Source organism: Strix aluco, chromosome 3, assembly GCF_031877795.1.
Source record: "Strix aluco isolate bStrAlu1 chromosome 3, bStrAlu1.hap1, whole genome shotgun sequence".
Lineage (NCBI taxonomy): Eukaryota > Metazoa > Chordata > Aves > Strigiformes > Strigidae > Strix > Strix aluco.
The window spans coordinates 49749542-49774289 of NC_133933.1; the positions used below are offsets into that span (position 1 = coordinate 49749542).

Sequence of the window (24748 nt, forward strand, 5' to 3'; positions counted from 1 at the left end):
TGTGGCTCCAGCTGACCACACTTCCCAGCAGTTCTGAAGCCGCCTTCTTTTAGTAAGAGCTGCATCTTTCCAAGAGCAGTATGCAATAGAAATTTCTGAGTGACTGGTCAAAATTTAGGAAACATTCCACAATAGGCTATTCTGAGAACCACCTTGGAAATCCCATATACATCTGCCTAGTTGTAATGAGGAAACAGAAATAAAATCTCTCTGATCTCACCAAACCTCGGTGATTGCATGAACACAGTACTGTTCCTAAGCTAAATATAACCAAACCTGGCTCCTACCACCTGCCCCCAATACCCTGTGTCAATACAGAATGCATTCACCTAAAAACTCATCTCATGATTTAATCAAGTAAAACAAAACCAGGGCATGAATTTCAGTCTTGCATATTAAATGAACAACCTGACATACACACTTTTTATTTAAAACATTCTTTATCTGCAAAAAGATGAGACTGGCTTAACTACAGTAAAACTGCAATGATCTGGTCTTCTGGGACTAGTTTGATCATCTTTTTAATTTTCCAGGTGAAATAAGAAATCTCGGGTATATTGGTTTTGTTCTGATTTAAAATGAAAATAAAAACTGAAGCCTACAAATTTTCCTTGAAGAAGTGGTCATGTCTTCCACCCTGTACTATACCACTAAAAATACTGTCGGAACAAAAAAATTTTAAACACCCCTACTGAAAACAAAGGGTACTCTTGCTGCATCAACAAAAGAGTCAGACCACAGACAAAGCGGTGTGAAAGGCTACAAGAATCAAGCAAGAAAAAGAAAGGGTGTCACAACAACAGTCAAACTCAAGCTCAAAGAAAGGAGTGTGCAGCACAAGACAAAAGTGAAGAGGATATTCATCTGACCCTGAAGAATGGCACTGCTCTCAGACCTGTGCAAAGAGAAGAGTTACAGATATAATCATCCACAGAACAGGAACACTGTCATAAATTATATATATGATGTATATTTTATCTAAATACATATATAATGTATACATTATATAGGAAAAAATAAGCAGACTATATGTTTCAAGGATGCTTTACTGACTCAATTTCTATGACACTGAAGAGAACACCACCTCTAAAGCCAAAATCATTATTACAAGTTGATGCATAGAGCAAACATGTCTTAATGACAAAATACAGAATGTTGTATCCTAATCTTTAAGCAATGGTAAAACAGCTTCTTAGGGCCTCAGAAGGTAAAAGAAAACAGCTCTGAGGAAGTGCAGTTTGTTTTAAACCTGCCTCATTACTAAATACTATAAATAGAGGCTAAAAATACCCTTAAAAGTCTCAACTTTTGCAATAAAATCCTGTTATCTGTACTGATTTTATCTAATTTTCATGTATATCAAAGATCACAACCAAATGTATTGACTAGCATACTGCAGCCTTTATATACACACAAGCTGGCAGAAAACAAAAGGGTTTTCTTCTTTCATTTGTGCTATTGCATTTGAGAATAGCTGCCAATACTTATGAAGAATCCTCTTACTTTAACAACAGTAACCAGTAGCATAGCAGAAGAAAGACCTAGAAAAAGAGAGACTTTTTCTGCCCAAGCTAACTACCTCCCTTGGGTCATCCAACACATCTCACATTCCCCCAATCTTTGAAGTAGTTATCCCTTCAAGAGAAGGCTGAGAATTTATTTTTGTGACTTTGTTCAGTGCTGAGCACATTACTGCCACCTACCAAGTGACGCATAAAAGGAAGCTCCCAAAGGTCTATGCATATCAGAAAAGAATCTGTTTTTTCTTTATATTTAAATATCCTTTCATTGCCTGAAAAGGAGCATCAGAATTAACCCCACAGGGAACCGTTGCTCAAGCTGCCTTGCTGTTGTATGCTCAAGCTGCCGTGTCAAGGATTTAATCCCATTCCCACTCAACATCAGTGAAAAAAAGTTCCATTTACTTCATGAGTTCATAATGATCAATGTTTTTCAGGGCAACTCTGAAAGAATTGTAAAAAAAAAAAAGAAGGGGGGCGGGGGGGATTTTCATAAACAAGCTCCATATTGATATGTCAGAAGGTCCTTAAAACTCTTCATTAATATCATTCATAAATTGTATTCCATGTTTTGAGAAAAACAAAAGCATCATTTTACATAATAAGGAATTAACAAACTTACCGATGATCAGCAGCCCAGCGCAATGCTGCTTGAACTTGGGTAATGAATCTATCCAAAAAACTGCTAATTGAAGGATGCCTTGAAGGAAGCTGAAATTTTAAAGAATTTTTCTCTTTCTCCAGTTCTTCCAGTTTCTGTCTAAATTTATCAGCTAGAAATGAAATTAAAAAAAAAAATATTACATAACAGTGACAAAAAGTTTCCATTTTACCTGAAGAAAAAAGGTTGATCAACAAAAAATAAAATCTACCTCACAGATGGTTCTTCCCCTTTTGATAAAATACATCGGTCTGTTTTGCTCAAGGATGAATTACTAAGACTACAATGGAAAACATCAGATAACCAGGATGCTAAGCTACTTTCTTCTATGACAAGGACAAAACTGCAGGCTTCCCAGCACTTTCACAGAGTTTTAATTTGGTAAGGCTCCAAAGAATTGGCTCAAAGTTATCATCTGTGCTCTTTTCCTAGAGTAACAGCTCTGAATTCAATTCTAAGAAAACTCCTATTCTTCATTGCTCCGGTTTTAAAACAATCTTAGATAGCAGTTATACATTTAAAGTCTGATCTTTTAAAAAATTGCATTGTTATTAGGACAAGAACTGAAGAATCATGTATGATATCTCAGCAATATATTTCAGGAGAAAATGCACTTGCAATTATATCAATTAAACAATTATTTTATGCCAGGCTCTCCTGAATTATGCTTACTTTATCATCCAACAAAAAGATTTACTTTCAACTTTAAATAAAAGTAACAGTGGTCCTTAAGAGAGTTCATTGACTATCATAACTATAAATTTCTTAGAGCAAACATTTCTCTGTATAACTTGGTTTTTACTTTGTTTTCTTTCCTCATATAGAAAACAAAGGAACATAGTTCCAATTACAAATTATTATTTCTGGTACATATATTCTCTATAGTGCCAGTACACTAGGAAAATCACATACATGACAGATAACAAGCCTGGCTGGTCCAAGCCAGAACACCTTTGATGATACATTAGTCAAATCAGAGAGTTTTGAACTAGCTCACAAATGGAAAACCTTTACAGTTCAGTACTTTCCTCATGACCTCGCTGCCTACAATTTTGCATGATTAGCATTCCTTCCCTTCTAACATTTTCAATACAACATGTTACTATCAGAATAACATCCATCTGTGCATGCTTTATACTGCTTATTTTCTTTCTTTATCCTCAAAGGGGTTTTAAGAAGAGGGGTTGTTTACATTTGTTGGTTTACTGAAATGATCCATTTTTACAATAATCTATGACTAGTATTGATCTCCCTTCTGCTTTTGTGCCGATAGGGTGCAACAAAGACACAGAACGTACTAATGAGACTAGATCTTCTCCCTGGACCAGCAGACTTTTCCAGGGTAGTTCAACTCGTGTCATTGTTATTATTATTACAGTGCAAAACACTGCCAAAAGGCTCTAGCTGAAATGATCACCACCTGAGTTACTGCACGGTGTAGGCCTTGCCCCAACAACCACACAAACACATATGCATACTCTTCCTGCAAAGGAGAAACACCTTTTCAGCAGTGGAGAACCACATTTACCACATGTTTCTCAGGGACCACAGTTGAACAGATTGATCCTATCCCTATCACCACGAGGAAGCTGGAATTTGGGCCCAGATGAGATTCCCAAGCCCATACTTTGACCAGAAAAACATATCAATATTCGCATCTCATGTGGAATTTCAAGCACAGCCATCAAAAATATCACTGTTACAAACAGAAAAGTAAGAGTTGGATTGTGACCAATGACCACTGAATGCCAAAACATGTGGGAACACCTCCTTTTACTCAAACCATTCACCATTGGGCTTCCTGTGTTACTCCAGTGGGAGTTGTGGCAACCCTCTACAGCCATTTAACAACATTGCCATTGTTCTTCAACATAATCATGCTCACGCTGTGTTTGTCTGTCCAGTTGTTTCATCGTTCCACTTCTACCCATCCTGGCGCTAGAAACGGGCTATTTTTGGGAAGGAAAACACATGAGGGAATTCACATGCCAATACAGTCTCTCTCATTAATTCTTGGCTGCATCCTGCTTTATACATTCCAGTCTACACAGTATTCAATTAGTTTCTACTAAAAGACATTTCTAAATAGTTTGTTCCACTGGCATTTTATAAGTACTATTGCTGGCCATATCCCCTTGTTATCTCTCAGCACGAAATGATTTTTTTTATCCTTTCAGCACTGCAGTTAGGGGTTATGTCTCAAGATTGACTCCAGCACCACTGAGCTGAACACTGAGACCCCTCAGCTTGACCTGGCTGATGTCTTCAGTTCATGGAGAGACCAGGGCACCTCAGTGTCAGCTGCTGAGCAGGAAACCATGCAAATAAGCTCATCTCAGTTCAGCTTTCAGCACTGCAGCTTAAGAGAGATCTGGATCAAGCAGAAGTAATGGAAACAATCAGAAGTCTAGCAAATAAGGCATGTGAAAAAGAGGGCAATAAGAAGGGTTCTTCAGTCTAGTGGAGATAAAGACTGAGAGGAGTAACTTCCAGTACTATTACATAGCAGGAAGCTGCAAAGAAAGCAGTAATACAATGCTTTTCACCTCTCCTCAGAACTTGAGTCCTCAGTAACAAACCTGAGTTGCAGCAAAGGAGATGAGGAAAAACATTATATATAGTAAAGCACTAAAACTAAGTGCTTGGGACAGACAGGAAATCTCCAGCATCGTTGGTTTTCAGGTCAGACAAACATCTCTCAGGAATAGCGCTGGCATAGTTTTTAAGGTCAAGGCCAGCAAGATCAAATGTGTTCTCCTGAGATTCCTTCCCACCATATTTTCTAGGATTTTTCAGCCAAGAAACAGACACAGAAGGCCTTTGCTATTCGTAAGCCATCAGACTCAAGGACACCTCTTTCTTTTGCCTTCATTTTAGTCTTTTAAGCATGTTATTCCAACACAGAAACGCCCTTCACAGAACCCCAGAGCTCACCAATGGGTTGAGACACTGAAAGAAACCACACACACTCAGACACCTCCATCCCATGCAAAGGCTTAATGCTTTGTTGTTCTGTCCCATACTTCACCTCAAAATAAGTTATTTAACACACATCTTACATGCAAAAAGCAATCCCCCATTTGATGAAGTTCTTAAATGAAGGAACTTCAATGTATTCAATACATACTGTTTCACAGAGAAGCATTTGGAATAAGGCTTAATTCTCTTTACCAGCCTTTTATTTCACTGTATTCTGTTGCTAGCTTGCTGCCTTGCAGCAGTCCTACTGATACCCTAGACAAAGCTTCTACTACAGTGCAAACAGCAAAAATTAACCCTTAAATTACCCTCCATCCCAATCTGTTACCACCTGGTGCACTTCAGACATCCCACTCAATTTAAAGCCGAGCCAGAGTACAGGCCTGGAAGATGCCAACTGCTGTACTCGATTAAACAGACAGCAGTCAGAGAACTGCATTGTCTCCAAACATCATGTTTTGTAATAGCTTGAGCAAAGGAAACAATTTTCATAATTTTTAACTGACCATATGAGAACATCTTTCTCCTTCTCTAATTTTTACATATTCTGATACTGGTTTTATTCCCTTGAAAACAAGGTTCACTTTATCAGAACTATTTATCACCATTTAAGAAAATCATCACAGTAAGGGTAGAATCTCATTTGCCACATACTGCATGTATTTACATTTATTTCTGTCTGTTCTTTGCTGATCAATTGTGCTATTCTACAAATTGCTGGACATTAAGAAAGTGTTTCTTCAGCTAGTTCAACTAGAGAAGGCCATTTGATCCCGCCCCACAAATCCTGTAAACAACCTCCTTCCCCTCTTTCCCCCTAAAATGTGAAAGACCTAAACCAGGATTTGTGTAGGGTTTACATGCGTAAATCATACACTGCAGCCCTAAAAATCTTTTTCTTACTTGCTAGATAATTCCAGCACCAGGTAACCTCCCCAGCATTCACTTTCTGAAAAACTTGAAGCTTCCAAGATGACTGAAGGGTTTTTGTATACTCAGCATCAAGGATACTCACCTATTTTGTAAGAACTAAAGAAGTCCCAGGTTCAGATCCGAAGACCCCTCTAGCAGCCTGTCTCCAACCACACACAGCAGCAGGCCTTTAGAGAGGAGACTAAGAACCAGGGTGCAAAGCGCCCATTTACCTCGATACTGTTCCTGAACCTCTAATGTCTGTCAGCTGAAGGACTTCCTGAGCAAGACACTACTCCTAGATCACTTCACTGATACGAGGGAAAATGGAATAAAAAAAAAAGTAAAAGAAAAAAGTCACCAACATGTAGACATCTATCCACCAGAAACTTCTCTTTTCTCAGGCTATCTATTCTTTTGGTCTCCAAAATATACTATAACAGAAATTTCAAAATGGAATTATGAATTATTTAAACACATATCCCATTTGGTAATCTTAAACGTAAAGTCTGATGATCTTATTAGGTGTTTGCTTTCTTTTTTTTTCCACTCTAAATAAAACAAAACATTCCTTCTTCACTTTCCTTGCTTATTAATAACTTAAGCATCATCATGTTCAAATTGCACTACTCATTTTCCAGGACAGAGGGACTTATATTATCTAAAGCAATGCTACAACGGCTAGAAAGTGAGGAGTCTAATATGAGCTTGAATACATGACTGAAATGCAGCTGGAGAACAGAGTAATAATCAAGGTGTCTACAGCCCAATTACTAGCATTGACTCCTACAAAACTACTTGCAGGGGAACATGCAGACCAATTAATATCCAAATATGACATTTAAGGACATATACTGTGGTGAAAACTGAAGGTATTACAAGCAACTGGAATATGTGTGTGCTCTTAATTTAAGGATAAAATAATTAACCATTTAACAGTACCAAAAAGATACACAGTAGAAGATACTCAATTCCTCGCAAGTTCTAACACAGTTGATATGCTTAAAAGGGAGCTTCAGACTACATTTGGATAGTTGAGCAGCTAGCCCTTATCATGTGCTATCTGGTCACTGGAACAGAGCAAAACCTTTTCTACCTTCCGTTCAGCCCTGCATATGGAAATCAGCAAAATAAACCCAGTGCAGAGTCAAACGGCACACCCAGGCAAGGCTGGCTCCACAAAGGCATGGGGCTGGGGACTGACACTGGAAGAGCCCACTGAAGCGACAGGAGCAGCAGCTGTACCCCAGAGCTATGCCTACCCTATTGACTATGGGGACTAAACGGAGCACATCTACAGAGCCAAGAGTTCAGTACTGAGGCCCCAACATCTGCAGTTCAGAGGGTCTTACTTCAGACCAGATTTAGCATAGTTGCATGGACTGAAGGCCAGTTTGTAGTTGGAGACCCTTGGGTACATCTCTAGAGCACATCTTCAGACTTTGTTGCACCTGAAAGAAAACCAGTCCATGCACTCCAAGACTGCTCTACAATGCAAAGCAAAGCACAGTAAATGGGACAATTGGGAGATTCCCTTCAAAGGCTTGCACACCTAATCTGAACTAAAATGCTATTTGGGCCAGGGTCCTTGGAATACTTCCAGCAGTCAGTAGAAAAAGTAGCTCCTGAAAGGCCAGTAAGCAGATGTTAAAGCTTTCCAGACGAGGCTATAACCACTTGTGTACTGTGGTGGTTTAGTCCCTGCCGGGGTTCGAGACCACGCAGCCGCTGCCCCTCCCCCACAAAGGGAGTGAAATACAAAGCCCTGGGGCTGACATAAGGAGAGGTTTAATACAACAGCACAACAGCAACAAAACAAACAACAACAATAACAGTAACAACAATGAACAGAGCAAGATATCTACCAATACAGCACCGAGAGCAGAGAGATCGCACAACACACGTGTTCACTGACTGTCCCGCGCTCCCGCTTGAGCGCCCGGAGGTGACGTCAGCATGGTATTGAATAACCCAGCTAGAGCTTCCCCCCACTGCTGGGGAAACGTAACCCTATCCTAGCTGAACCAGGATATGTACCTGCAGCCAAACGTTTGTGTGCAGTCCATAAAAGGCTAGAGCAAAACGCAAATTAAATTAGCCCCTTATCCACCACTTAATTTTTCCATTCCAACCAAAAAGGCAACTTCGTGAAATTCAGCACTCCAGCTGTGCTCCTGAACTATCAAGACTACCTTGAGGAACAGCTGAGCAAAACACCTGGCTGCTGAACACCATCTAGAGTCAGAAGCAACTACCACAGAATTCATCCTAAAGCAGGAGGTTCAGAACCTGTAGAGTGTGCTACAACTCCATAATTCTTTATTTTATGTTTATTCCTCAGTTATTTGGCACTCTTAGTACAGGTGACAAACTCTTCTAATTCCTGCTTTACCCTACTGAGATGCTAGATCGATGTTTGCCTCCAATTCTGGTGCTATTTAAAGTTAAAAGACTAGTAACCTGAAGAGTACAAGAGAATACATCTCCTGAATTCCCAGTCAGACTCAAGGCAGTGTAGCCAAAACACACAGCAATGACCTGATGTCAGATCCGATGTCACAAGCTTCCCCTGCTGCAGGCAACATCAACTGTCTACTGTCTCCCCACTCCTTTTTCTTTCCAGGCAATGAGACTCCAGTATACATAAATCGGATGGGGGAGGAAAGTGAAGGAATCCTGGTACTCAAAATAGCCCCTGCGAGAGAAGCAATGGAGAACAGTGTCTGAAGGATTTCTTACAAGCAGGCTCTCTGCCTCCCAGCAAGCTCTGCATTTCCCCCCCATCAATCCGTACTAGTTACAAGCCAGGAAAATGCTGCCTCCTTAAAACATATATAACATTTCAGAATTTAATGTACTGAATGTCAGTGTTACAGCAGAGTTAGGAAGTCTCAAAGCTTTAAAAAATACAAGAACACATTTCAGCTGTTACACTACTTATAAAAAGAAGCTTGACACATTGGCAGATATTGATTTTTCCCTCCCCTCAAACTCATATTGAGTTTAAGAGCATTCATTTAGGCTTTGAACAAAAAGATAAACTCTCAGAAGTTTCACAGATGCTTCCTCCAAAGCACAACACCAAGTTTCCCACCTACAGTTTACATCTTAACACTGAAAAGTCTATGCTGTATATGAAACTTCTTCCCAGAAGGGTGCTACTACAAGCCTGGTGTAGACTTTCAGCATAAAATTTGACCAGTCCCCCTATTTCGTAGGGCATCCATAGCAGCAACACTGCTGACAGATTGCCACTCAGATCTGTAACATGTTCTCTGTCTCTTAGTAATAAGTTAAATGTAGCAGTGATTTGGGCACAAGCTGTAGGACTCAGCAGGTTTTCTGAGCGTGTAGGTACAGTCACTTTCAATACCAGCAGGAAGATGAGAGCAAGAAGCCACAAAGCCAGAAAGGTTCTTCCAGCATGCCTCTGGGACAGGAGGGGGGCGAGAGCCCAGCACAAAATGTCCGAGTCCTGACCTGGGTGATTAATCTCTTAAATTACTTGGCCAGCATTAGAAAAATCTTGTTTTTTCATATTTCTTTCTTGTCATCACCTGCAATGATGTAGGCTGAACTATCCTCACAGTTGTTCTTTCTGAGCTGAGCTTAAGGCACATCAGGATTATCTGCATAAACATACATCACAATTTCCTGTAACATGACTATCCTGCAAACAAAGTAGTTATTATTTGCCGCTATCATCTCACAGAGGAGCCTCCAATGGAGGCCAGAACCTAATTGTACTAGGCTCGGAAAACAGCAAAAAAAAAAATTCCTACTCCAATAAATTTACAATCAACAAAGCAAATGACAGGCAAAGAGACAAACGGAGAGAACAAAGCTTCAGACACACAGTAGGGGTGAAAATGATACACAATACTTCCAGCATACCAGAAGCATCTTACTCTCCACTGCTCTTAATCTGATACTTCTGAAAAACATTAAGTTTTTACAGTATTTTGAATAGCAACATTTTTAATAGTAGGAGCTTTATAAGTATTTTACACTGCAGCAAAAACTAGCCACTTCCATAATTTTCTAAACGCTGGAGTACTTCCATTTTTTCAAGTGCTTGACATGCATAACAGTTGCTGAAATAGTGGATGGTTTTCTGTTTGTGACAACCCCTTACTCATCTCTAACTGCACTAAAACAAAGGTACAATTCTATACAGTGTCCTTATCTTCATCCATGTAGTCCTTATCTTCATATTTGATGCATTTGTACGTTCATTCGAACAGCACAAGGGTTTTAATGCATAGGCATTTTTGGAGACATCATGTCTGGTTTAGTCAAGGCACAATACAAAATAATCTGTGCCCTGTTGACTGTTTGCTTTTCATATTCTTTTGTAAACATCAAATTTCCAATGAAATCACTGAGATGCCTACATTTCCAGTATGACTTTACAGTAAAAATAATTTACAATAACATCAAAAGATACATTAAACGAAAAAACAAGCTGATTGCTAGTGCACTTTATTTGATATCAACATTATTTTGTAAGCAGTGCTGACAGTACTGTCACTACATATGAAATTGTACAGAAATAAAGAAAAACACGTATCGCTGATTCCAGGCTGAATGTGCATTTTTTAAAAAGGCTATGCAGCACAATGGCATAGATCCCTATTCTGAATTAAATTCTACTCTTAAAAAGATCCCTCAAAACAAGGTAGCTAGCAGAAATCAATGCATAGCTCCTTGGCTTGCAGTACAGCTCCTTCTTTCATTGGAGATGATAGAGGAAGAGCTTTGGTAAAGGTTTCCAATCAGCACAGTTCATATACATGAACAACTGTCAGCTATATATTAATGTCAACTGAGGACAATTCAGTCCCAGTTCATTATGTCCCTTTCCTTGCTCCAGGATCTCTAAGCCAACATCTGCCTTTCTTCACTGCTTCTGAATAAATGCCATGGGTTGATTAGAAGACAGGCCAGTTGATTAACAGTGAAATAATGCAATACTCTACCACTAATTGCATTATATTGTGAGATACCAGTCATTTTTATAAAGCAAGTTCTAAATACTCTAATAAGAAATTTAAAAATCTGATGGACTATATCTGGGCTTTCATATCAAGGATTTTATGACTAGAGACACAGTCAGATTATGTTGAGATTTTTTTGTACCATCCTCTCTTTAAGCACATATTGTGAATCTAAAGTGCTTTGTTCCAGCTGTCAAACAAAGAAAAGGTTCCTTTATTATTGCCTAACCTGAATATATTGAGAATACTATCCTAAAGCATTCTGTTTGAAAGATTTTAATTTTTTATTTTTTGTGATATAAATCCAAAGCTAGTATAAATAATAAGTGTTCCGCAAAGGTTTATCTTCATACTTAAAAGCCATGCTGTAAAAATGCCCAAAGCAGCACGAAGCCTAGGCTAAGAAGCACCAATGGATAGGTGCAAAGTTCCTTTAAGTTGAAGTTTTTAAAATCTATTTTCTTTCAATGTGGCACATATTAAATTGTGCAATGTTCCCCAAAGGACTATAATACGTGACGAAATCAGCTTGCAGTTCTGTTTAAGCCACCTGCTACAGATCAGCACTACAAAAACCAAAGCGCAATTAGACAATATCATCTTCTTTCTGTGGCAAGGCATGCTGATAAAAAGGTATCAAATATTCTTTCTTATAGAATGGATATTTCACACAGACAACTATGAAGAGATTATAAATACGTGCACACAACCCCAAACCAATTGCTCTGAAAACTGCAGCGGATAACTCTGTAAGAAAACTTGAAGCTTTACTCTAGAAACAAAAGGGGACAAAGAAGATAAAGGAAGTCTCTGTGATAGTTGAGCTGAAAACAGTACATCCATTCATTATGGATGACTACCTGAATGTCAGAATTTTGCTTTTGGTTAAGAAAATCTTTTTTCTTCCTCTCTTGCTCGCTGCATTCCCCTTCATGAGTTCCCACAATAGTTCTCAATGTTTTCTCATATTCCAGGTCTCCACTCTCACATTTAGTAGTCTACATAATCTCAAATATATATATATATATATATACATATATATATATATATCTGATTTCCTCTTTCATTGTTCCTTCCTTATCCCCAGTGCTGTTCAGGAATTAAAACTTTACACTCAAATTAAGCTGATACCCTTCCCAAGCACTCTGGATCAGCAGATGCAAAACCAAAAACTCTTTAAAAAACGACCAAAGATGCTAGCTTAGTTCAGATTAGCCACGTTTCCAATTTCCACCATCCATCACTGTTCTAGCACCCAGAAGTTACACTGTTCTACTTCATCCAGAAAAGCCCATATTCTAAGAAAGCAAGCAATAAGAGACAACCCGTTACAACATTTTTAATTTGTTCTCAGACTATTTTGCCTGCTGTAAGTCAAAATCAATTCAGGAATTTAAAAATTTATTAGAATCATAGAATGGTGTGGGTTGGAAGGGACCTTTAACGGTCATCTAGTCCAACCATTCTGCAGTGAGCAGGGACATCTTCAACTAGATCAGGTTGCTCAGAGCCTTGTCCAATCTGACCTTGAACGTTTCCAGGGATGGAGCATCTACCACCTCTCCAGGCAACCTGTTCCTGTGTTTCACCACCCTTATCATAAAAAAATTTCTTCTTTATGTCTAGTCAGATCCACTAATTTCCACCATGCTCAAGGAGTCTGAATTCAATGGCAAAGGAAATAAATTAAACACAGAATATTTTCTGACTGTTAATATCTAGTGACTTATTTCCTGCCTTTCCCTTTGAACTTGGCCTCACAAACCAATTCCCTCTCCTCAGCAACTCACAGGCACCCTTAAACCCTAGTTTCTCCCCACTCTGTTTCTCTGCCCCTTCATCCTCTTCCCTTCCTACACCCTCCACCTCAACTAGCATCTGCTTCTTCAGTCTCTTTTCTTTCCTGAAAGTGATTTGGGTTCCTCCTGGATTTCTGCTAGACTTCAGATTACACTGCCAGATTTACACAGAGGCCTCCATCAAAACTCCGTTTTCCCCCACCACACTCCAGACTGTGAACAAAGGTTAGAATAAAGTTAACTTTTGGTGGGGCACAGACACACAAAAAATGACAAAATAAAAGTTTTTTAGCTATTTGACCTACACACACAGCTTATGTTTCCTAACTACCAATTCCCAAGACTGCTTTTGGTACCAAAGCATACATGGGGTAAACATAAAACAATTTAAATAATTTTGGGCAGTGACAATTGTAGTTGAATCTTGCAGCTCTGGAAGGCAAAAAAAAAAAAAAATCAAATGTAAAAGCTGTAAAAACCTTTTTTTTTTTCTCTGGAAATTGTATCTCAAGCACACTTTGTCCAACTGATTCCCAATTTCAAAACATTCAGTATCTCCTGACATTCACAAAATAGCACCAAATTCTGTAAAAAAAAAAATTCAGAAAGTTTGTGGAGTTCAGAGCACCGTGCAAAGTAAACTTCTCTACAGAAACAGGTTCTCAAGCTGAACTGGAACAAAGCGGCATCTCACTGTAATAACCTCAGAGGTGGCACTTCCTCTGCTATCATGTTGTACTCCATGTCAGCAGCTTTGCAGCAGTGTAACGTCTTGCACCGAAGTCACCACCTTCCGCAAAAGCACTGCCCTGAAACAAAGGCTTCTCCCACTCCACACACATGTGTTAACAGCCCTTGCACTACCTACTTAGTAACTACCTACAGTTACTGCTGTGAACGGTGAACTGTTCTACCTTGTGAAAATAAGACCTTCCCTTAACAGGCACAGAAATCCAAGGGATACACACACACTGCCCCAAGCAGTCTTTAGCTTTAATTTTCTTTTAAGTCTTCCAGATCAGATTCTTACCCATTATGTTGCTGAGCAATCATGTTTTCACAAGTAGCATAGACCAGGTGCCTACCAGCAAACAAAGGTCCCAAGCATCCCTCTCAGATAATGACTCCGTACTGGAACTAATACGCTTTCACAGACTGCTGTTCATTTAGACCGATCTAAAAATTTAAAAAAAAAAAAAAAAAAACTAGCCCAGCAGGTTCTTACTCTAAAAATTGCTTTAGTTTGCTGAGCTATTTCGCCTTTCATGGCCTGCAAGTCTCTGTTATGGAAGATGAGCAGATATAACACACTTCCCTTGAAACAGTAGCTGTGTGTTCTGCATGTGAGGAACAAAGCCTTGAAACACGGGGATCTCCACCGCAACACTGTCATTTATAAATGACCCAGTCCATACGGTAGGACAACAGGGTGCAAACAGAGCTGGCAACTCAGGGGCACCACCTCTCTAAAACAGATCTATAATGACACATCATGGTAGTGGTCGAGTCAATGCACCCACCACATTCAATCCATTACAGAGGCTTCCAGACATGACGACAGTAGCAATTTTGACAAGCTTAGTCTTCGAGCTGCCCAAATTCCACTGCCAGGGAAAAAGAACAAAACAACTAAATACAAGGCAGTCAACCACCCACACTGTGTGGGGTATGGTCAGAAACAGACGAAAAGCTTGGATGACTCGCTCAAAAGTCCAACATCCTACAAAGAAAGCATTGTGAGAGTATCTCAGAATTCTGTTTCCCCATCCTCATCCACCCACCAGTACTTTTAACAGAATTTCTTGTGGAATTAACAGCTCAAGAGTATTATAGGAAGAAAATGACAATTAGAAGTTGTTTGATTTCCCTGTAGGGAGCTCACAAAACAATCTGTCCATCTGCTTTGCATTGGAAAGACTGACACGAACACATGAAAGGAATTAACATACAAAATCTTACTAGCATAAGTAAATTTTCCTTATTGCTGGTTCCCATAAGGCTCTCAAAACACTGAATGCTAACCAAAATATCACAGGAACCTGCAAATCTTAAGCACAGCATTAAAAAAAAAATTAAAGGAAAAATAGCAGGAGTAGTTACAGGCATAATCAAGACAGCCCATCTAAAAAGAGTAATTTTTCTTAGCCCACGGGTTCTTTTTATGCATCTACACATACCTACATATTCAGGGAAAAAAAAAAAAAAAAAAAAGCAGTAGGAATACACAACATGGTTTCATGGAAAGGGTTCTGCCCATGGCTGTGCCAGGTGGCTTCAAGTCACGCTCCGCATATTCTCTTCCAAGCACCGATTCTACAATGCTGCATTACAGGATCTCAGATGAATAACCCCACTTCTTTTAGCTTCTAGGTCCTCTATCTGTAAAAATGTAGATAGTAACAACTGCTCCATAGGGACCTCATTAGGCTTAATTAACACCTGTGTGAGATCTTCAGATAAAAGGATTGCTGTAATTACACAATCTGAACTGCTTCTTGCATAAGAAAGCTTGTATTATCCCTTTCATAATTTGACCTTTTCTTAAAAGTTAGTGCCCTTTTGTTCTCTTACAGGGCTCTGTTCCCTATAAAAGACTATCGCGTCCTGGAGTCACCTCTTAATTTTCTAATTTCAAAAGTAGATAGAGCCCAGCCTCTCTTTCCTATTTGAACAATAGGGAACCTGGAGTCTTTTTTTTTTTTTTTTTTTTAAATATCACTGTTCCCCTACCTTCCTCCTTTCACACACACACACTTTACTTTTTTCACGTTTATGATATTCTTTTCATTCTGGCTCTGCAACTGTCCCCACTGGCCCAGCACAGAGCTCCTGGAAGTTTTTCAGATATAAGAATTACCCCTCAAGCACACAGGGCAGCGGGCAGAGCTGCACAGGAGAATGTCGGCAGAGGTCATTGGGGAGAAGACCAAAAGGCTCTCTAGGCAAGTTCCACAGCCCTTTAACTCTGCTTTGGTCCCCTTCAGCAAAGCAGTTACGAATGAGACAACGTTCCATCGACCACAAAATGCAGTCAGAGGCCTGGCTGGACTGCATTCACAAAGGAACACCTGAGCCCACTCAACAGCCACTGCCAAGCAGCCCGACCTCCTCCAGCATGCAGATCCACAGAAGAGCCTCTCACATCTCCAACCTGAGTGGAGCACAGCAGTGCCAAGGTACCTTCACTGGTCTCTATGCTTCACACTAAGAGACTTTAAAATTTTAAATACAGGCTCACTACCTTCTTCCAGTGCCCATGAAGTTTCACTGTCTCCAGCAGCCTCTCCACCTGCTCATCAGAGCCTCCTCAGGATGGAAATCAAAGCTGCCAGACCAGTACCTGTGTTCACTGAGAGCCAGGTGAGAATCGGAGCCAGGAGGGAAGGGGGAGGGGGAGCAGAATGAGACTCGGATGGGACTCGGCCTGTAGAGGCAAGGGTAGGAGCACCTGCTAGAAGCCAAGGTCAGGGAGAGAGGTTTGGCTACTGCCACACTCTCCAGAAGGGGTTCAGAAAAGCTGGTGCTCCAGCAAGGACGAGGGATTTGCCATTTTAATATGACCCACATACAAAAGACAGAACATCTTTTTAAGTGTGATCCTGCTGTAGGCCCCAGAATTGCAGCTCACCAGACACAGGTTCTGCTTCCAGCCCTGCATCTGAGCTTTCCACACATCTCCTGCAAGCACATAAAATAAAGGCATTAAAGCCTACTATCTTCTGTAACATGTGTTAACTACAAATGCAAACACTGCAAGAAATAAGTTCTCATTAGCATAGAGCTTCACAATAACTAATCTCTACTTTCTTCATGAGTTACAATTAAATAGCGTTGCTACAGTAATGAATCTTGCTATGAATTTCACTCTATGTCAGTACACGTACAACACCTGTTTTGCCACAGCAAAATAAACATGTCTATTCAGCCTCCTACCTTGACTCTGTCCAGCAGCATCCTCTTCTATTGTTTGAGCAGATTGTCTTTGAAATAACAAGTAAGGATTACATTAAGGTGTTTAAACAGCAACCTCTATAATAGTCTTTTTTTGTTTTTCCTTCCAAATACCTCCTGCAAATGCAACAGAAGATAGCTGAGCTGCTTTCCCCTCCCACACCCATTCAGCTCCTTTTTACTTTACCTCAACTGGACAGCTTGAGAAGAACTGTGGTAAAATATGTAGATCAGACAGATGGTATTTGCTGCTCTTTTATCAATCCTGCTGCTCAATAGTTTTAAAAAACCATGGTAATTCATTACTTGAATAGCTCAGATCCTGGGTTCTGCTACAACCTTGTCTTATCCATTTTGTAAGTGGAATTACTTTATTTACAGGAAGCATCAGAACCTTCAACCAGAGCAGAAAAAGATACTGGATTATAACAAGACACCCGAAATAACTGACTGCTGTTCTTTGCTTTTAAATTTCTCCTCAAAAAGCACAATCCTTTCCCTGCTTTATTTTGACAGATCTGAAGAGCAGCTGACCTCTGGGCTTCCCAGCAGGAGCAGTGGGGCAGGGACAGTCTGGACCTCCTTTGCAGTTCTCTCTACACTATCCACCCTCACCCTAGCATGTGCTCATAGCTCCCCATTCCTCCCCACAGCCAGAACTTCTTTCTTCCCAGATTTATATATGACCATTATTTCTTTAATATATTAATAAATAACCGAAGAAGCTACTCATACATATATATTCATCTCTGGGTGGAGTGCATCAATATTTACATATACACACACACATTCTCCCGTCCTCTTGGGAGACATGTCTTCCTCATCATATACCGAAAACTTTATCTGACTTTTATTCCTCTTCCTTTTATGGACAGAGATGTTAAGACAAGAAGCAAGGTTAAAATATAGAAAACCATTGTTACTTGGTTCCAGAACAACAAAGAGAGGAAAAAAAGTTAAAACAATACACATTTTATTCTGAAATATCACTATTTGATTACTGTTTTGCTAGAATCTCATTTAATCGGTGTTCAAATTGCAATTTAGGCAGCAGTCATTTTTAAGCAAGTTGTTCCTCAGTGACGGAAGACAGGCAAATAACTTTTATCATGTTATTTACTAGAGGCTCCACATTTCACCACATATCTTCTTCCAAACAATAAGATCCTGTCAAGTTAGTGTTCCATCAAATCTGTCAATTGCAACTCATTTGGTGCTACAGGACAAGCCGACACATTACATAAAGGTCAAGTGGAAAAATGTCCCTTCCACTACATCAATGTCATAAATTGTAAAGGTCACTCCATCCAATAATTGCTACTACAGAAAATAACTTTGTTGTAATCTCCATGATAGAGGAAAAAAAGCAATTCAAGCCCTTAATTTTTTTCTAAGACATGAGAAACTAACATTACAGTCATTTTCTTGCAGCCTATACAGTCTAATGAGAACAGCTTAACCTACAGGCTCTATAGCTTTCACAAGTGCATCAATTATAATACCTGAAGTTACATAAGGATAACTTTTCCATAAAACCATGAAAATTAAAATGTCAGCATTTATTGATAGTAACACCTTACAACTCTAAAGCTCCAATCATGATAGGAGCTCAGTGGGCTTTACAGTCTTTAATTAAAACTCTGAAGACTGTAGTATGGCAAGTGATGATATACCCATGTTATGGACAGTTCATGTGAAGCAGACTGAAGTAGCTTGCCTACAGTGAAAATAGCAAAAAGCAAATATGATCATGTAGTCTAAAACAAACAAACAAAAAAACCCCACACACCAAAACAACAAACCCCCCAAAAAAACCCAAAATCACAAAAGGAAATCTGTTGTGGGTTGGTTTTTTTTTTTCTTTTAGCTCCCTATTCCTGTATAATAATTTATTCTCTCTCATCAGAGCATTTTTCTGCTTCTCCAAAAAGTATCACACTATCATTTGGAACATCACACTGTGTTATAAAATGTAAAATTATTGTATACAAATACAGGAGTCAATACTAGGCTTCTCCAAAAAGTATCACTCTATCATTTGGAACATCACACTGTGTTGTAAAATTAATGTATATAAATACAGAAGTCAATACTAGGCCACTTTAATGCTGGAGCTGAAATCCTAAGGCTAAGTGAGCAACAACCTAACTTACACAGATGCATGACCATTGTCACCCGAAAAAGCCTGGGTTGTGTTGTACAATGGTGGAAGAGAAAGGGAAGGAAGATGTTCAGGTTCACGTCATCTCACTACATCAATCCAAAAGCGATTCATATACTACTCAGTGTACTCTCAGTTTCCATTATTAATGAAAGATTAAAAATTGAACATTAGCACATAAGATTCATATCCTGTATCATTAAGATAAGTTTGGAAGAAATTTTGCAGTTACTGGGAAGAGTAGTAGAAGTATTTTACACAGCGGACTCTAATAGCAAAAAAAAAAAAAAACACCCACAACCAAGGACCTTTCTCACCATAGTGTGCAATCAATCAATCAATGCTCTGATTGTAAGCACTGGGCTTCTGGATTTGCTGCAAAGCTTACATCTGGGAAACCCAGGTCTTACCAGATTTCCCAGATGCCAGCTGAATATAACCTAAAACTGTGTGCATCCTAAGCAAGTTTTAGATTAAATCAAGAAGAAACAACTTTTTGTTAAAGAAACAAAAAGTTAACCAGAGACAGCTGCAGCTCTGTCCCTAAGATACAGAATAAACTAACTACCTGAATGTCTCCAGAACGAGGCTAATGGGAATTCTAACTTTATCAACATTAGTAACAGAATTGGGCCATCCTGTCAACGAGTACTGTAAGAGATACAGCACAGGTATCTGAAGCCACATACCTCTCTTTCAAAGCATTATTGCTCCATTAAAAAAAAAAAAAAAAAAAACCAAAAAACATCTGGCACAGCACAATAACACATAACTCCTTTTTCACTTCCACAGGGAAGGGGAGGCTGGAAGCTGGCCAAGGGACAGGGTGGCATTCTTCACAGACCTCTTCACTGCCACATGCAAGAATGCGAGTGATGTTTGTTTTGCCCTCTGGCATGTTTCCTAAGTGTGTCAAATTCAACTAGTTATTCAAAGATACTCAATAACAACAGAATCAAGACCTTAGAAAGCCATAATGGTTTCTTCAGTGACAAGCACTATGAGTGATGGCAGCATCAAAATGTTAGGTTGCAAGTAGCTGCAATAAAGCACATCCAGAAGAAAACAAAAGTAGTCTCAAAGATCTTTCTTTTCTAGCTGTTCAGTAACACACAGGAAATAAAATTTTAAAGCCTTTTACTTTTAGGCTAACAAAGCACCATGTTTGATGAATGCCCCTTGAGATGTGGATGCTTTAACTGTAACTGCATTAACACAACACTATATATCCCTCCCATTCTGGAGAATGTTACTTACGTTTACTTGGAAACTTCATCAAATAGATGCATTACTGTGTAAATAAAATTTGCTCTTGGTCAGCTGTCTCCTACCTGAAGAGGTGAAAGCTTAAAAATCCGTGATCTAAAGAATCTGATATCCACTGAAGTCAGTGGGATTCTCAGGTGTGCAGCCTATTTGCAGGCTGGAGTGGTTATATGAGCTTAAGTTGCAGAAGAAAAATGTTTTGGTTTGTTTTTTTTTTTTTTTTTTTTTTTTTTTTTAATAAAAGGACCAGAAAGAAAAGTTTACAGATGATACCTTATACCTTTCTAAGGACAATCCAGCAGCATGTAAGTACATACACACCAAAACATGGGCATGTTACACCAGCAGAAGAAACAAAGACAGTCTTGAAGTGACAAGAACTGCCAGACTAGATCAGACTCAGGTCTATCCAGCACAGGATCCTGCCTGCAGCAGTGACGACTGGATGTTTCAACATTTCAAAGGATGGAGAGAAAGGCCTACAGGGCAGCCTGCCAGCCTCTGGAACACTGCACAGGCTCTGGTGACGGGAAATCCTATGGATTTCTTCAGCAGGCTCCAGGAATTACCAGGCTGTGATATCCTATACTTAATGCAATTATGCTATGAAGAACATTAAGAAATAAACCCTCAAACAAAATTCCATTTGTGCCAAGTTTCCAAAACCTTTTCCAGAAATACTTTTTTAAACAGATTAAGCAGAAAGTGCAATCAGGTACAATAGGTAACGTGTCAAATAGATGAAAGAGTATAATTTTAAAAAAATGCAAGAAAGTATTTCCATGAAGTTTTAAAGAAAGGAAAAGTCTGAATGTTATTCTTTCAGAAAACTCCTATAGAATATTTCCCTCCGTACAACTACCTTATCTCCTACATTATATCCCTGTTACTGAGCTTCACTGATGATCAAAAGCCTTTTTTCTTTTTTCAAATAAATTCTACAGAAGTTCTCCCTGACACTGCTCAATTTGCACTGTCATCATTCTAATTTATATTCACCTTCTTCCTCCATTGTTATTAGAAAAGAGAATTAGCGTGAAACACCTGAAGAGTTAGAAATAAAATCTTTTAAGAAGTAGCAAAATCTCTTGTCCAATTCAGACATTCCTGATCACTCCATCCAGTTTCACAAATCTTCCTTTGGGAACCAAACCAACCATCATTTGTCCTTATACTTAATCTGACCCTTTAAATTACTTATTTTCTAAGGAAAGGATTAAGATACTTAGATACTAAGACATCCTCTAGCACTCTGGCTGCTTCTCCTTTCCTAGCATACCTTTATTTTCTTCACATATAAGCAAGACTGATTTATCTACCTAAATCCTCTAACAATGAGACCTAGATGTGAAATGAGCAGAGATTTCCTCAAATTCTGGAAAAAAGGATTGAAACAGGATTAAAACCTTCTTGGTGGCTGGCCACGAAGCTCTCATCAGGGCAGGGTGTGAAGCTCACCCAATGTGGTTAGAGCAAGGGGTGATTCCAGCTGAACCCCAGACCTGCAGGCTGCCAGCATGCCTGCTGCCACATAGGGACTAAAGAAGCAATCTGACCACCAGCAGCTTTAGCTCCAGGCAGTGACTTGGAAAGGAAGAAACAAAGATATGGGAGAGCTTCAGGAGCCAGGTCAGCAGAAATGTCCCACAATAGCTCAGTATGGGTGCTTCGCTCCCCAGTACTAAAGGTAGCCTGTGAATTTCCAGGAGATACTGGGGGCAAGAAGAGCGACTGCATGGAACGAACAGAAACAGAGGAGAAGGAAGGAAGAAAAGCAACAGTGATGCAAATGATATGAAGCTGGTGAAGGGTCTGGAGCACATGTCTTATGAGGAGCAGCTAAGGGAACTGGGGTTGTTTAGTCTGGAGAAGAGACTGAGGGGAGACCTCATCGCCCTCTACAACTACCTGAAAGGAGGTTACAGAGAGCTGGGGATGAGTCTCTTTAACGAAGTAACAAGTGATAGGACAAGAGGTAATGGCCTCAAGTTGTGCCAGGGAAGGTTTAGACTGGATATTAGGAAGCATTTCTTTACAGAATGGGTTGTTAGGCATTGGAATGGGCTGCCCAGGGAGGTGGTGGAGTCCCAGTCCCTGGAGGTGTTTAAGAGCCGGGTCGACATAGCACTGAGGGATATGGGGTAATTGGGAACTGTCAGTGCTAGGTTAATGGTTGGACTGGATGATCTTCAAGGTCCTTTCCAAGCTAGATGATTCTGTGATTCTGTGTGATAAATAAGGTGCAAATGTTGCCAGCTGCAGTAGAAGGTATTGCAGGCAGCGGGCAGAGAGGTTCCAAGGAATGCGCTCTGAGGTGAGAGCTTAGGCTGAGAAATAACAGAAAAGGGAGGGATGGGAGGGAGGAAAGGGAGGGATGGGAGGGAGGAAAGGGAGGAAAGGGAGGAAAGGGGAGTATTTGGGGCCAACGTTTAATACATCCTCTACCATGTCTTGGGAGCAAAATAGATATGGTTCAATGTAAATATTTGCTAAAAAAAAAAACAAACCAAACAAAACACACCACACACAGCAATCCCACCATTCTTCCAAAATGGGAAGCTCTGACAAGGCCAAGGACAAAAGTTATAGGCAAAGAGCAAGCCAGAAGTACAGTTCTGTTCTCTCACTCCCAAGAGACCAGGACAGCAAAGGGTAAGTTTAACACAGGCTCTCCCTGTTACACCTTCCTGCCAGAATTCTTCTCCTGCAATCACAGATAGAGGTCTGAAGCCTCAGGATGGAACAGGGAACTTTGTTAGGAGTTGAGGATGAACTTACAGAATCCAACCCAAACCATTCACTGCCAGCAGAAAAACAACATGCAGAAACACACACTGCCACCACCCAAATCCTTTTTACCAGCTTCCAAAGAGCACAGGTTCAAACCACCAGCACCTCATTTTGATGCATACAGACACACTGCATGAGGCTCCCTCCCATACTAAAGAGCACAGTGGCTTGACCTCCAGCTCCTTTCATACATGCACTGTTGTCCCTCAGGCTCCTGCGGGGCTGCTGCAAATAAAGGAATGCAGGAAAACACCACCTGCTAAGAAAAGGTCAATACCTTTCCAGCCTGATGAAAATTAACTCATTGAGAGAAAGGCACAAGGAAGATGCACCTTGTCATCATGCCCCTAATCTTGACTTCAGATTACAGGGAGGCAGCAGAGTGACTATTTTGCACCAGCTGGGAGCCTGCAGCCCAGAGGACAGTTACAACCACAGAAACGCAGCACAGCAGCAGGCTGGTAACAGCCACTACTACCCCCAGGAGACTACAGTTAGCAGGTGAGGAGCAAATTCAAGTCCTGCTCACCAGGTGACAAGCAGAAACAGCAGCAGCAAAGGCTAACAAAGCCTCCTGGCTGAATAAATGCGTAAGAAGGGCACAGGAGAGGAAGAACCTGTAACTCAGGGGAGGAGACAAAGGACACTTGCCAAGCACCTTCCTAAAACACAAAGTGGAGGGAAGAAAAGTTACTGGTAGGAGATATCCTAATGTAAGATGAGAGCATGAGAACAGAGGACATCAGAGAGAGAGACACGGGAGAGCAAGCTTCTTGCCTTACAGTCACTAAAGTTCCTCATACTGTGTGCACACAGGATGCACTCTTCTTCATGCACAATTCCCATGCCTGAAAGACTGGAAATCTTCATTTTTAAGACAGCATCTGCTGGGGCTGAATTTGCACAGTAGGAGCCTTGGCAACTCCTCATGGCCAAAATTAAGGCAGTAAAGAAATAGCCATTTGTTAGCCCTTTCGCCAGAAAGGAACCCCAAGCAGCGTATTTCTGAATGAACAAGTGCAAAACCCAAGAGTACAGAATCCACCCAGGGACAGCAGTTCTGACAGATCCGCATTTCCCACCGGGGTTACCCTGGTAATTAACACTCCCTTTTTCATTATGGTCATTCCCACAGATTTCAGTAGCAAGCTGCTGCCTGTGCTTGGAAGCAGCCAAGCAATACAGAAGGAAGAGGCCATTTAAATATCGATTAAAAAACCAAGCATGGCAAGAGCATCACCTGCACAAAGACCATGCACAGGCAGCGTGGCACTGAACACATCATAATACTGCTAAACATATCCCAAATCTACAGGATATTTCTCAAACAGGTAATCAAGGCCCAGTTGGCCTCCTCACTGATAGCAGGAAGCAGGACAGTCATGAATTTTGTGAGAGCTGGCAGTGATGAAATACTCATTCAACTTTTTAACCTTACCATGAGCTCCCAAAAAAGAACATTCTCTGACCAGAAATAAGCATTGCCACAGCTTCATCCTAACCTTCAAAAGAAATCTGCAGCAGTTAGTTAATCTTAGCTGAGCAAAATATTAACATCAAGGAAGATCCATCCTTTCTGTATCTCTTCTCTAAATTGGTTTGGGTTGCTTTAAACCCCTCGGCACTGAAGGGGCAAGTGGTATTTTTTGAGACCTTTAGCTAGCCCTGGTATCTTCCATCTACTTGCTCGGAAGCTGAGATGATACATTTGT

The 24748-nt window shown here is 40.2% G+C and overlaps 1 protein-coding gene across 1 annotated transcript in view; it reads right to left on the reverse strand.

Annotated features, from left to right (window-relative positions):
* The window catches only part of DISC1 (DISC1 scaffold protein), a 208152-nt gene that overhangs the window by 143945 nt on the left and 39459 nt on the right, over window positions 1-24748 (reverse strand). The window contains exon 4 of the mRNA XM_074818475.1: window positions 2143-2293. Coding sequence (XP_074674576.1) covers window positions 2143-2293 — 151 coding nt within the window. The remainder of the gene's footprint in view (window positions 1-2142; window positions 2294-24748) is intronic.